The sequence below is a fragment of the Phoca vitulina genome, unplaced genomic scaffold, assembly GCF_004348235.1.
Source record: "Phoca vitulina isolate PV1807 unplaced genomic scaffold, GSC_HSeal_1.0 scaffold7, whole genome shotgun sequence".
Lineage (NCBI taxonomy): Eukaryota > Metazoa > Chordata > Mammalia > Carnivora > Phocidae > Phoca > Phoca vitulina.
The window spans coordinates 56,862,102-56,876,851 of NW_022589710.1; the positions used below are offsets into that span (position 1 = coordinate 56,862,102).

Below are 14,750 nucleotides of genomic sequence, written 5' to 3' on the forward strand. Positions count from 1 at the left end.
AAAGTATCTAAGACCCTAATCACTTACCAGCAAAGGATCAAAATCCCCAAGAGATCATAAAATGAAAACCAGTGGCAGAGATCCTGTTGACCAACATAAAAAGACTTGAACCAGTCAAGGAAGGAGAGACATAGCAGGATGAGAAGGGACCCCCACATCCAAAGGCTCATACTTCCAGGAAATTCCAGACCTAGCCCATGCCAGGCAGGTGGAAGCTTCAGGTTTTCTTCAGATAAAGAGACCACCATGAATAGAAAGTGCTCATTTTGAGGTCAAGAGGGATCTGAGAAGTTAAGTAACTTGCCAAAGCAAGGTCTGAGTGAAGTACGCCAGGAAAAAAGTCAACTTTCCAGACAGTGAGGTAGCCTGCTCACTCTGGGGGGGGGGGGCGCTACACGAGCTGCCCCCAAGAGCACCCTCCGGTGAGAAAGGAATCCTTGTTGCCTGCACTACAACAAGGCCCTTAGAATGGAAACTCCCATGTCCTCCCTGGTGGGCACCTTGCCCAACACTACACCTACTCCCGTGCAACACCACTCCCTTCCACATGGCTAATACCTAGAGAGAAAACAGCTGTGTGACCCCATGAGCTGCAGTGGAGACATTCAAAGTCTTAAAAAAAAAAAAAAAAAAAAAAATGTAAGCATTCACAGCCTGAAAAACAACTGCTACATAGCATTATCCACCCAGGCTGGGGCATGGTTCCCTCCCCCCGTCAGTCAGGGAAGCCACCTCGTGGTTTTATTCTTTGAGGATTACAGAAGATGAAAGTGTTATTGCTCTCTCCAAGACTAGCCACGACAGAAGTTTCTAAGGCAATTGTTTTGGGGACAGGGAAATAAGCAATTGAGGCATGTCAGAGCAGTGAGGATAAAGAGGTTCTTGGGATCAGATGGCCGTCAAATCAAGTTCAAGGAAATAATGTTTCCTGAATGCCAGCTAGATGCCAGGCACTCTGCTGGTGCTCTGTGTGGGTTATCTCCTTCCCTCCTCCTCATAGTCTGAATGAGAGGGACTTTCCCACCCTTTCCTAGGAGAGGTAGCCTTAGTTTCGGTGGGGTAAGGGACCAAGTCTACCTGACTTTCATACCCATGCTCCTTCCTCTCCTTGACACCCCCTTCTTGAAAATGCAATAGTCCACATAAACCCGCTACAGTACCAAGTAAGACAGCCCATGCCTCCTTAAAAATTTATCCTTCTCCCTCCAGTCTTTTCCTTGGAGTAAAAGCTATTTAGAAAAGGCCCAGATGTACTGTAGGGGACACCCACCATTAACACAAGTGAGCAGCATAGCACAATGGTTAGACCTATGGGCTCCAGAGTCAGGTGTCCCAAGGCTCAAAACCCCATTTAACCATGTACTGACTGTCACTTACTTGGACAAGGTACTTAGAATAAGATTTAATTTTCTCATCCATAAAATGGCATGATGGCGATGGAATCTACCTGTAGGCTCAAATTGCAAGGGTAAAATGAGCTCAGACACGGAAGCACTTAGAACAATGCCTAGGGGAAAGCGAACAACCAAAAAGCGGGAGCCATTTTTTATCACTAGGACAGCTCTGCAGGAAATCTCTCTGTTAGTCATCTGCAGACTGGGCGAGAGTCCAGAGATGGATGTGTCGCCTCTGGGTTGAACTGCTGAGGCTCAGCTCGGGTTAAGTGGCTTGCCCCAGGGTATCAAACTAGAAGATCCACACACCTCAGTAGGGGATAAACAGCAATCAGGCCCTCAGTCAGAGGACACAGGCCCTTTCACTCAGTCACACCTTGGAATGATGGCCATCTTATCCCTGCGCTGACCTGTGCCTTGGGGGCTGCCTGAGTCTTCTGGGTCCCTGAGGTTCTCTAGAATGTTTCCCAAACCACGTGAGGAACAATGTGGGGAGGGAGGGCACAGACAGTGATCAGGGGAGTTAGTGTTAGCGTCTATTCAATATATATGAGGCTCAGTGTCCCCACCGAAGCTCAGGATACAGACGCTGATCTAGGTGGCCGTGGTAAGCCCTCTAAATAGAATAGGAAGGGCTATGTTGCCTCCCTGGGCTCAAGCCGCAAAGACACAGCCCCAGTGGTGTTAGCAGCCCAAACCCGCACTCGCGGAGCGACTTCCTTGAAGGCGACTTCACACTTTAACAGTAGAAGCAAATTGAGAAAATTCGTCAACTAGAAAATTTAAGATTGAAGCCCCAAAGGGCACTTAGGAGCTTTCTTCTCTCTCCCCTTAGCAGGACCCCAGGATGGATATACTTTAGGGGCTTTCTGGTTTCTTTTTTCTTCCTTCCCTAACAAATAAATAATAGCAGTCACAACAGTAAAAGTAATGAACTGTTTGTTCACTATTCAGACCACCCGAACAGGTGGACATGAATACTACAATCTCCAGTTTACAGATGGGAAGCTGAGGCCTAGGGTGACTATTTCCCAAGTCACCCAGCCAGGAAGGGAAACTGCAGAGCTTGGGTGCTCATCGCGGGCTATGGTGCCCACGGGGCTCTGCCTGAACAAGGAGGGGTGCGGAGCACTGAGCAGGCACTCCGGAAATCCCTTCTGAAGGGGAATGAGTCATTCGCAAGTTTTCTTTGACTCTCTTCCATGTGGCCCCTTCTCTGTGTCTCGGCATCTCTCACCTCCATTGTTCTAATATTCTTCTAATGGGTCTTCCTTCCTCCAGTGTCTCCTTCCACCAACCCAAAGTCCCCATTGCTAAAAGAATTATTTTTCCGGAAGAAAATTTTCATCATGTCACTGCCTTGCTTAAACTTTCAATTGACTCCCCACTTCCCAGGGCATAAAGCCCAGCTCCTCTGCAAAGCTCCGTGGGCAGCTCCCAAATCCAACCCCACTCACCTCTCCAGCCTCATTTGCCACCTCTCCCCATACCTCTCAGCTCTAGCCACAGTGACCCCCTGAAGCTCTCTCAATGGGCCATACGCACCCCGGGATGCCCTTTATCCATGGCCTGCAGAATGAACCTCCTCCCATAGTCCACGTTTCTGTTTGAATAGGTGGTGGTTAAAAGCCTAGGATACGTGGTCAGACTGCCCAGGAGTAAATCCTAGATCTTCTGCTTACTAAATGGGCAACTTGGGGCGCCTGGGTGGCTCAGTTGGTTAAGCGACTGCCTTCGGCTCAGGTCATGATCCTGGAGTCCCTGGATCGAGTCCCGCATCGGGCTCCCTGCTCGGCAGGGAGTCTGCTTCTCCCTCTGACCCTCCCCCCTCTCATGTGCTCTCTCTCTCATTCTCTCTCTCTCAAATAAAAAAAAAAAAATCTAAAAAAAAAAAAAAAACTAAATGGGCAACTTTGAGCATGTAACTTTGCTGCCTGCTGCCTCAGTTTCCTCATCTGTAAATGGGCACAAAAGACCATATTTCTAGAACAGTTGTAAGGACTAAAAGAGATAAATGGCCACAGAAACTTCCCTGACCTCCGTTTGCCTCACTGGGGCCCCCATTTTTCATATACTTCAAATAGCTCCATTCCGGTCATCATCAAAAAGACAAGAGACAACAAATGCGGGTGGGGATGTGGAGAAGAGGGAAGCCTCGTGCGCTGCTGGGGGGAATGCAAACTGGTGCCGCCGCTGTGGAGAACAGTATGGAGCTTCCTCAGAAAATTAAAAATAGAACGGCCATATGAGCCAGCAATTCCACTTCTGGGAATATGTCCAAAAAAAACAAAAACTCTAACTTGAAAACACATACACACCATCACGCTCATAGCAGCATTATTTACAGTAGACAAGACCCAGAAACAGCCTAAGTATACAGGGACCGAGGAGTGGATAAAGAAGTTGTAGTACATATACACAGTGGAGTATGAATGGACCTTGATGGCTTGAGGCTAAGTAAAATAAGTCAGAGAAAGACAAATACTGTATGATCTCACTTATGTGTGGAATCTAAAACAACAACAACAACAACAACAAAGCAAACAAAAAACTCATAGAAAAAGAGATCAGAGGCCAAAAGTGGGGGTGGGGGAATCAGAGGAAGGTGGTCAAAAAGTGCCAGCTTCCAGTTATAAGACACATAAGTACTAGGGATGTAAAGTACAGCATGATGACTAGAGCTAACACTGCTGGGTGATACACAGGAACGGTGTTAAGAGAGTCAATCCTGAGGGTTCTCACCACAAGGAGAAATGTTTTTTTTTTTTCTTTTTGCTTTTGTTCTTCATTGTGTCTGTACTCGGTGATGGATGCCAAGCAAACAGCGGTAGTAATCACCTCACAATATATGTTCAGACCATTCTTCTGTACACCTTGAACCTATACAATGATGTATGTCAATTATATCACCATAACACTGGGGAAAAAATAGCTCCATTGCAGTAAATTCCAGTTGTTGGTTTATGTGCCTCTTCTTCCAGGGTTTCTCGACCTCGGCACTGTTGACATTTGACTGGATTAATTCTTTGCTGTGCCGGGGGCTGTCCTGTGCATTCAGGACATTTAGTGGCATCCCTGGTCTCTACTCACCACATTCTACTAGCACCCCCTCAAGTCACGACAACCAAAAATGTCTCCAGATGTTGTCAGATGCCCCATGGTGAGGGGTGAACCCCCTCCCCAGTAAGAACCACTGCTTGAACCAGGGGACATATGGAACTGTTGAATCACTATATTGTACGCCTGAAACTGATATAACACTATGTTAACTAACTGGAATTAAAACAAAAACTTAAGAAAAAAAAAAAAGAATCACTGCCTGAAACTCTGAGCTCTTAGAACAATACTACAAGCCCCAGCAGCAGGGGAAACAATCTTTTTTTGAGCACTCACCACGTGCCAAACATCGTTCAAAGCCCTTCTCATGAATTATAGAATTTAATCCTCTCAACACTACCAAGGGTGAGGGATTTTAGGCACATTTTATTGATAATGAAACTGGATCACAGAAAGGTTAGTAACTTGCTCACGGTGTATTTTATTCTCCTCTTTTCTATCCCCAGCGCTGAGCATGTGACCTGATACAACAGGAACTCGATAGCAACTTAGAGCACGTATGGATGAATTCATTAATGAGACAGTTCCCTCCATAACAGCAATCTGGTCAGGGACGGTGACCCAACGGTCTCCTCTGGAGTCCCACAGCACCCCATAACAGTGGTTTAATTCTTTTGAAAACCCTTCTCCCAGCTATGGCTCTTTTAAGCTATCCAGGCATTTCATGGGAGTTAAGTGGTTCTGGGTACTCTGTTTTTGTTATTAATAACATGAATTACACCTTCCAGCTTACTTTATGAGGAGTTCACTCAATCCAGCCAAGGGTCCTGACATTACCAGATAAATACCATTGATATCATTTTTTACCTGTCAGTCACTCCTTTGAAACTTGGGTGAAGTACAATAATACTATGTTTTTCCAGCTTGGAACATATCACACTGAAAACCCTTCCAAAAAGTTTCTTATGAGCACTATATCCAATGCTGCTCAGACACATGAAGTGAGAGAATGCTTCCCCTAATCCATAGTGTGGACCTTTTCATCCTATGAAGGAATCAGTGAACTGAAAGGCAAACCATGATCAATTTGTTCTTGATTAACACAGATTCAGCATTTAAATCTGCTTAACCTGTGTTGTGAAAAAGTCTGTAGATAAACACAAGTATAAAGCCTTACATCACAGTGGCTGGAGATCTTAAAGTATCCCAAGCCCAAGGCTCACACTCAGTGGGTGCAGGGAGAAGACATAGAGAGATGCTTTCTGTTAAGAAACAGGGAACTCCAATGTTTCTTGACTCTGTTAAAATTCTGGAAACTGTTAAACACAAAGCAAATGTTTAAGAGAGAGCTGAGTTTATGTAAAGCAAGACCTACCTAAAGACCTTGTAGACTCATTGGGGGAGGAAGGGCAAGGTCAGACAGACCACACTTTGAACCCCAGCCTGGCCACTTTGGGGGTTGGAAAGTTACTCTACCTACTTTAGAATCGGCTTCCTCACCTATAAAATGGGTGTGATAGTGCCAACTTAGAGGGTTGTTGGAATGATTAAATGAGATAATGAGTATAAGGTATCTGGCTTATAACAGATGTCTAATACAGGGTAGTTTTTAATTGTTACAAAAATGACCTTAAGGATGTGTATGTGTGTCATGCACACACACACACACATACACACACACACACACACACACACACTCACCTCATTTCCCAGAGAAACTTTTGAGGTCAAAGTAGGGGACAGGTTTTAATGGCAACACCAGAATTAGAATCTCTACATGTCCCCCCAACCTGTCCATTCTGGCCTCTAAGCTCTTTCATGAAGAGAGCCAAAGAATGGGCAATACATAAATAAATAAACCAATGCATGAAAAATCTCAGATATCTCATGGTATCACCAATGTTATAGATTTAGTTTGATATCTCAATCCAAAAGGATTTCTCTATTGGGCAATAATTAGATGCAAAGCAATGCATAGGCTACACATGGACGCAAAGATAATATGACATAATCTTTTTCCTCAAGACCTCACTGTCTAAGGAAGGAAAATGCAAGCATGACTCTAGATTCAATTCGGACCACTTTTTAGGTTTTTATATGTATTGCAACTAAATAGAAAGGATCTCACCACATATCACAATAACATGTATAATTCCGTTCTTACTTAAAATTACTCCAGAATTGTTTCCCCCATTTTCTATGACATTCTAGGCCTTAAATCTGGCACATATTGGTACAACACTCCCATCATCACAAATGTGATAGCATTTTCTCATAAAGGGAGGGAAAAAAAAGACAAAGCTATCAAAGAAAGAATAATATGAAATACTGCCCTTAGATTTTTGCATTTTAAAGTTTTCTTTCTTAATAAAAATTATAGGATCATAGATATGAAATCATATTTATTCCCAGGGGGGTGGGGAGAATGTGTATTTCTATTTATTTATAAAAGTCAAGTCAGATTATCAAAATTTCTTTAAAGGAATACAATTGCTATGAAGGTTCCAGATCATAAAGAGCCCCATAATTCTCCTAGCCTATCAATGTAGTTTGAAATAAATATACAAATAGCCAGGTCAGTCTTGCAAATTCTGCAATATCCTGGATTGCAGTAGCCCTTAGAATTTAGTGCAGATAACCCCAGAGCAGAAGGAGTCGCGGGAGCCATCTTTTTCATCCCTCTGCCTTGCAAACTTTAGAACCCCTGGAAAGATATGACTCTCCCTTGCCTCCATAAATGTCACCACCTTCCACCCAGGACCTACACTTCCTGATTCAGGAGCACGTGTAGGATAGGAACTCAAACCTCAGTCTCCGAGGCAGCCATCCTCCATCTCCTGCACGATGAAGCCCCCCAACTGGGCTCCCAACCACTGCCCTTCCTCCCTCTGGGACATGGCTCCCCGCCCTCCCCAGGCTTCTGGAGCCTCCTCTTTCATTTGCTCCCATCACACCACCTGAGATGACTCTGTCTCCCATGGCCCTCCCAGCTACCCCCACCCCTGCTTTCATTGCCCTGCTTCTCTAGGTGGTAGCCCAAAGTTCTCTGCCTCCATCTTTTTATGGATATTTTTTTCTTAATATCTAAGGTATGCAAGGACCTTAGCACAGTGCCTGATGCAATAAGTGTTCAAAAACAGCAATCCTGATTATTACTACTACTGCTGTCCTTATTATTTCATCCCCATAAATCCACCAAAACGGCCCTGTCAAGTCACCAACAGCCTCCCATCCCCCCTCTGGTGATCTTTACTCCATTCTCATTGACCTGGGACAGGTTAACACATCCCTGCTTATTTAAAATTCCTTCTTTGGCTTCTAAGGGCACCCTCTCGGCCCAGCGTCTCACACAGACTTCAGAATCAGGAACTTGATCAGCACAAAGAGATGGACTCGAATGTGAAGATCCAAAGCCCTTTCGCCTACTCCTGCCTCCAGCCACCTCATCCAAAAGCAGGTGATGTGAAACCCAGCCTGCTCCTAACGTCACGGCATCGAGGCTGTGGCATGCGTGGCCCCCCTTCCCGCACATCATCACATGCCTCACTCTCTGTCTCCTTTGAGGTCCCAGCTCAGACGTCACCTCCCCGGAGAGGCCCTCCCTGACCATCAGGAGCATCTCAACCAAAGGCAAAACGCAGTGAGCCCGAAGGACAAAACCCAAGTTGCCCCTTCTCCCCTCAGGCTGCTCTGCGGCTGACTCGCTCCCCGCTCACCTGGATCAGCGTCTCCAGCTCCTGTGGGCTCACGCAGATATGATCCCGCAGGAACTCCGCCTTCTCCAAGGCGATGGTATTCTTCTGGCTGCTCTCGAAGGGCTGTTCCAATGCTCGGAAGACCAGACCACCGGTGACGAGGTAGACCACCACAACCACAAAGATTGCGACAACTGTTTTCCACTTCATGACGGTCTGCAGGCCCCCCTGGGAGGCGCCTTCCATCCTGGCTACCACCGTGGCTCGGGAGGAGATGGAGAGGCGTGGGGCGGCGTAGTGCCCGTTAGTGGCCCCCTTGGGCTGGCACACTGGGGGCGCTGCTGCCGGAACGGCCACTGAGAAACAGGGCAGGGGACAGGGGGAGAGAGAGTTTGTTGATAAATACAAGACACGGAACTCGTCAGAAACAAAACAGATGTCTTTCTCAAGCCAGCTTTCAAACGGGAGCATGAAAACCTGGCTCACCAAGCCGGGCGGTGAGGGGATCTGATCAGTTGCGAGGTGCCTGCTTGAGTTCTTAGAAAAGGAGCACCAGGAGTTCTGGTGTTTCAAAAAAAAGTAGTAGTAACTGAGTTTAAAATTCTTATATTTCTCTACAAGGGTCCAGTTTTGAAAGTCAGGTTGCCGTGATTTATAATTCATCTCTTCTCTCAAGCTTCCTTGGTTAAACAATGTCTAGGATGCAGGACAAACCTTCATACTTGAAAAACAGATGTGTTGTGCAACTCAGAGAGGGAATAGATAAGAGATGGATGCCCAGCTACTCTGTCCACGTACTGAGGACTGGAGGATACCAAGAGCAGAGAGGAGATGAACGTCTAACGAGTTTCAAAGTCCCTTCCATCCTGGGTCATGGTCACAAAACAAAGGGAAGAAGAAGGGCAAGCTTGCTATCGGGCAGACAAGTCAAAACTCAGACATAGTAAAAAAAAAAAGTTGGGGTTTCAGAGGACGACCAAAGTGAAAAACAAAAGAACAGGTGACTGGACTGAGGGAAGGAAACAATGAGTGATGTTTCATGCCAAGTAACTTGGTTTCCTGGAAAAACATAAGAATAATAAAATAGATTTTAAGCACATTTCTAGGTAGAAAACGCGATGACCTTAGTGACAGAATTTTTCTTCTATTTTCCTCCAGTAAGAAGCCATTGGAAAAGAAATTTCCCCTTCGTTTTGAGAACATATTGGATTCTCAAAGGTCCCTGGTCTCTAGAAGGTCAATTTCATTACCTTGGAAATAAATATGTGAAGCTGGAGGCTTTTCTAGAATGGCAGGAAGAGCAGGGTCGTGTTGCACACGTGATGCTCTCATGCACTTCGGAACTCTGTCTTGTGCAGCAAGGAACAGCAACGCATTTGATTTTGCTCTGCCTTTAATACACTAATGTTTATTATGGCTTCTGTCATAGTGCAGCCTGGCTGTTGTGTAAATAAGGTTTTAGGAGATGGTATTAGCTAATTACCTAAGTGGAGCAAACAATCCCACTCAAGAGAGCGGACTGCTCACTCCCTGCCTTGGGAAACTCAAGATAAATAAAAGCACGGGAAGGTCACTCCGTCCCTGTTCAGAGCACCAGTGATCCTGACGACACCCGGCCAGAAGGGTGGCCGCCTCGAGGAATCCAGGTCTGTAAACATCTGCCTTTCCTCCTGGAGCCTCTAGATCAGCTTTTCTCTTTGAAAACCAAGCGGAACGTCAGCCTTTTATTGGACATGATTCTAGCAAATAAAATCATTAAATGTTAGATTTCCTCCCGACTCACTGAACACAAAACCGTCTGGAATCTCTCACTGAAAGATTTAAGAATCAGAATCAGCACCCTGGGCATCACGTTCTTGCTAATCCTTTCCCCAAAACATGACTCTCAGGTTCCTACCGGCCCCTGTTGATACTGAGGTGTGTCTTGTCTAGGACAGCTTTCTTTCAACCTTGCCCCCACACTTCCCACTCCTTCACTCTCCCTGCTGTATCTCAGTCCCCTGTGCCTCTCACCCTTCCCAGGACCACCAACCTCATCGCTCCAACACAGCAACGCTCTGTTCATGCCTCCACAATTCATGGATGTTCCTTTGGCCAGCAGCCCCTTCCCCACCTTCACCTGCCTGGGAAACTCTCACCCTCCTCAGTGTGAGCTCAAATCTGCCTCCTCTGTGAAGTCGTCCTGGACTCTCCAGGCAGACCCGGCATGCCCGTCTCCCCACGAGCCTAGAAATCCCTGGGAGTCTGAAAGCTTGTCTCTTGATTGTTGGATCTCCATGTCTTGGCACAGTGCCTGGCAGAGAGCAAATGTTTGTTTTCTGTTGTTGTTGTTAACTCCTTCAGACTATAAACAAAAGGCCCATCAGAATCACCACCACCCTCAGTAACAAGCATTTATGTAGCGGCCGAGTGAGCAGGAGGCGCTGTGCTATGGTGGGGATAAGTCAGAGTCCCTCCCAGCTTTGGGGGTTTGATAACCTACTTAGGGAACATCCTCCCACAGCGTCAGGTGACAGACTCTAGGAGGAAGCCCAATGATGGCCTTGAGCTCAGAGGTCAGCTGGAGCTGGGTCTCCTTCACTGACTTGCATCATGGATGTTTCCGGGGCTTCCAGCATTCCTGAGGCTGAGCAGAATTGGGCCTGACAAAGGTCTTTCTCAGACCAGTTCCTGATGCCAGTTTGCTAAGAGACTGTCCCTGGGAGCAGAGTCTGAATAGAATCCACCAATCCCAAATTTCCAAAGCACCAGGAGCAAAGACTGGAGTTTCAGTCCCAAAGCCATCACTGTCTGGTTGACCGCTTAGTTTCTCTGTTTCCTTATCTGTGGAAGGTGGATAGTAAGGACTCCGTTGGAGGGCTGCAAGGCACATGCATGGTCATGGCCACCGCATATCCCTGCTTCACAGATAAAGAAACTGAGACCCAGAGAGATTCCATGGCTAAACTGAGGTCAAAGGGGCAGAAAGTGGGGGAGCCGGGATTAAAACGAGAATAATCTGACTCCAAAGTCAGTTCTCTTCTGGAGCATAAGCACAGAAGAATAGGAAACAAAGCAATTCCCCTGGTGGAAAGGGCCCTTTTATCCGAAATGTATCAATGGATGGGGCATAAAAGTAATGACCTATCATTCCTCACAACTCCCACGGAAAAGTATCTGGCACCAAACGCACTGCCAAGAATTGATGAGAAGGGAAAGGCGGGAAGGGCAATATCCCTTCAGTTAATTTTCATTTTAAAATGCTTCCTCACAAGCATTCGCCCATTCCACTTCTACCTAAACACAGGCAGATATGGGAGCACGTGCAGAAATCTGCTTCTTCGTGGTTGAACAGGTTCGAGGTAGTTTTGAATTTTTCAGGCTTTCCCGTGCCCTGTACTTCCTGCCCGTTCTTGCGCTCAGTCAACAAACACTGGAGTCAGCCGGGCACCGTGCTTGGCGCTGGGGATACGGAAATGAATAGGACCCACCCCTGCCTTCAGAGTCCGTGGGAGGGCCGACGAGGATCTTACACACGCACGAACCTAGTGCATCGTCCCGAAACCTGGTGTGGAGAGCACTTGTCAGTATCTATCCCCCTTGACAGGTGAGGCACGAAGGCCTGGGGCAGCGGCATCCTTGGACCCACCTTCAGACATCTAGCCCCAAGTGCCTCCACTCCTCCGCATCACTTGAAACAATGACATCCACAGGCCTCGGTTTCTTGGAAACCTGAAAGGCAGCCCACCTCAGAGGTGCCTGTCACACAGCAACGTGACTCTGCCCATTGACCCAGGCAAAGTACAACTGATTGCAACACACTGGCGAGAAGCAGAGAACTCCTGCTCTCCCCGCAGCCCTCCCAGGCCTGGAACGGGTCCAGGGCCACCTGCACCGGCAGCTCAGAGCTTCCAGAGAGCTCCAGGTGAACGCTGAGCCTGGAATCCCAAAAAAGCTTCCCCAGGTGTATGTGGACTTCAGGCAAGTGCGGAGGGTGGGTGTCGGGAAGAAGGAAGGAATGCTGAGGAGCCTCACAGCAGCTGGTTTTACCATGACCGTGCTCTGAGAAGAGCAGAGAGAATGTGCGAGCTCCCTCTGATTCCACATATCCCAACAGCCGGACCTTGTTCTTCCAGCTTCCGTCTGATGGCTGTACCTTAAAGGTGATCGAGCTTGACTGGGTGTTGTGCACAAACAATGAATCATGGAACACTACATCTAAAACTAATGATGTAATGTATGGGGATTAACATAACAATAAAAAAATTAAAAAAAAAAAAAAGGTGATCGAGCTTGTCCTGATAAGAACGCAGGGACAGTCTACACACACTAAGTGAGCAAGCCATGCATGTCCCCAAAAGGCCACCACAGAAAAGGCTCTCCCTTTGGGTTCAGGGATTTCTCTCCCCTAGCCCTCTTAAAACACCAGGCTTTGCGTCCAGATAGAAGAGACCAAGGCATCAGGAAATGTCTGGGACCCTTTAGAGACAGAGAGCCAAGCCAAGAGGAAACCAGGCTGAATGGGGAGGAGGAAGGAGCTGAGAACATGCTGCCACCTTGACTCACATCTGTCCCCGCCTCTCTCTTTAGGGCAGACCTTGTCTTCTCTCACCAGAATCACTTCGAAAGCCCCCAGTCCTGCCTCTTCGAATCCATCTTCCACATCGCAGCCAGATGGCGCTCTCCCAGGTGTGACTCTGAACACAGCCGCCTCATACTTGAGCTCCTCTGAAGGCACCACAGTGCTTCAGTAAAGTGCAGGCTCCTTCCAGGACCTGGCGCCTGCCTGTCTTCCCAGCCTCACCTGCTGCCACGTCCCTCACACACAACCTTTGACCCCGCCAAACCCAGCAGCACCCTGACCCTTGCATGCTGAGCCACCTGCTGATGCCACCCTCTGGGCCTTCTTGCTTCCCAGATATCTTTATTCCCCCACTCTTTATCTGGCCCATAACAGCTCCTACTTCAAAACTCACTTCATGTGTCAGCACCTCCAGGAAGTCCTCCCTGACTGCCCACCCCCCAGCATAATCAGATGTCCTTCCTCTATGCTCTCTTTATGTCTCAGTATGGAGCTTAGCACACTGACTACAACTGAGTTGCTCCTACATATAATTTGCTCCATTCCTGAATTCATTCATGCATCCATCCACAAATTTACCAGCATTTATGATACCAATTTCACACACTTGCCCAAAAGAAAATCTGACTGCAGAATTCATTGAATCTGGTAGTGTGAGCTGCCCCAGTACTGTAGTATTTTCTTCCCACAGACAGACAACCAGAGTCGAGGTGTTAAAGTTCTCAGACAGTAAAATAGTCTAAGGAGGGCTCTTCATGATTTGTTCAACTCCTAGGGAAGACGAGAAAGAGCCCAGGACCAGGGCTCCTCCTCGGTCCGTGCTGAGCTGGTCGGAACAGCCCTGGCATTTCCCACTGCCCTGCTCCTCTTCCAAGATCTGGGGCTCCCTACCTTGTGGTTTTCCCAACAGGCCCCACACCCCACCAAGCTGGTGAGATGGACCCCTCTGTCATGACCCTATCATCAAGGCCTGAAGGCACACAGCCACGGCTGGGGTTCTGTTGTCTAGTTCCAAAACGCTTCCTGAATAACATATTTTGTCTCTTGCTCTATGTTTTTTCCTCCATAATTTAAATTAACTAGAGCTCTTAAAAAAAAAAAAAAAAAAAAGTTTTTTTTCCCCTACCTTTCGGATTAAAAATAATATAAGCAGCTGTAGTTCCCAAAATACCTCCTTTACCCTGGGGCCAAGTGTTTTAAATCCCATTGTCAGGACTCATGCCTTCCAGACAGAGGTTTGCCTTTCCCAGGTGTTTTGTCAAAAGCAGTTACCTCTCCTCACTGGGCTCCACAAAGGGGACCTTTCCCAAGCAGCTTAGAGCCAGGGGATCCTTCTAAAATTCTAATCCTGCTCCTGCTTAAAACCCCACAATTACTCCCACAGCTGTTTACATGGCCTCCAATGTCCCATGTGCTTAGGGCCCATCTTCCTTCCCCAGCCCCCCTGCCCCACCCTCCACATGCTGCCCTCTGACCCCAGCCAACTCCCTTGGGTATCAGTTATCTCAAGCACATAGATCACAAGCGGTTGTACCAATCGAACAAAATCTTCTTACAGATTCACAGTAGAAAGCAAAACAGAAAAGCTCATGTTAACCCATTCGGCAGAAAAATCCTATGACTTAAGCCCATAAGCCAGTGAAATGCCTCATTCCCTAACCTGAGGAAATCTGTTCACTGCATCCCACCCAATGATGGTGACAGAAGCAGCTAGAGGTACTTTGATAAATTCCATATTTATCAGAGCATAAAATACAGAGGTGATCAGGACACTAATGTTTTATAGTGATGAAAAGGGAGGGGCATTTAGAAACTTTATGTGCCCTTTATTCATTTATTCAACAAATACATGACAACTCTGTGCAAACTCCACACTCAGTGTCCAGGCTGCCAAAACCATCCACCAGGAAGCTCAAGGGACAAATTCTTTTGAGAAGCGCAAGGCCAGGGACACCAGTGGATGTAGGTTTCCCTATAGCTTTGATTCCCCTCAATGTAGCTTTAATCCCTCTTTGACTCTCTGCTTCCTCTGCTCTGACCCAA

The 14,750-nt window shown here is 47.0% G+C and overlaps 1 protein-coding gene across 3 annotated transcripts in view; it reads right to left on the bottom strand.

Moving 5' to 3' along the window:
• Window positions 1-14,750, bottom strand: part of KCNK10 (potassium two pore domain channel subfamily K member 10) — a 134,175-nt gene that overhangs the window by 64,330 nt on the left and 55,095 nt on the right. For all 3 annotated transcript variants that reach the window (XM_032405723.1, XM_032405721.1, XM_032405724.1), the window contains one exon: window positions 8,168-8,502. In XM_032405723.1, the coding sequence (XP_032261614.1) occupies window positions 8,168-8,502 (335 nt within the window). The remainder of the gene's footprint in view (window positions 1-8,167; window positions 8,503-14,750) is intronic.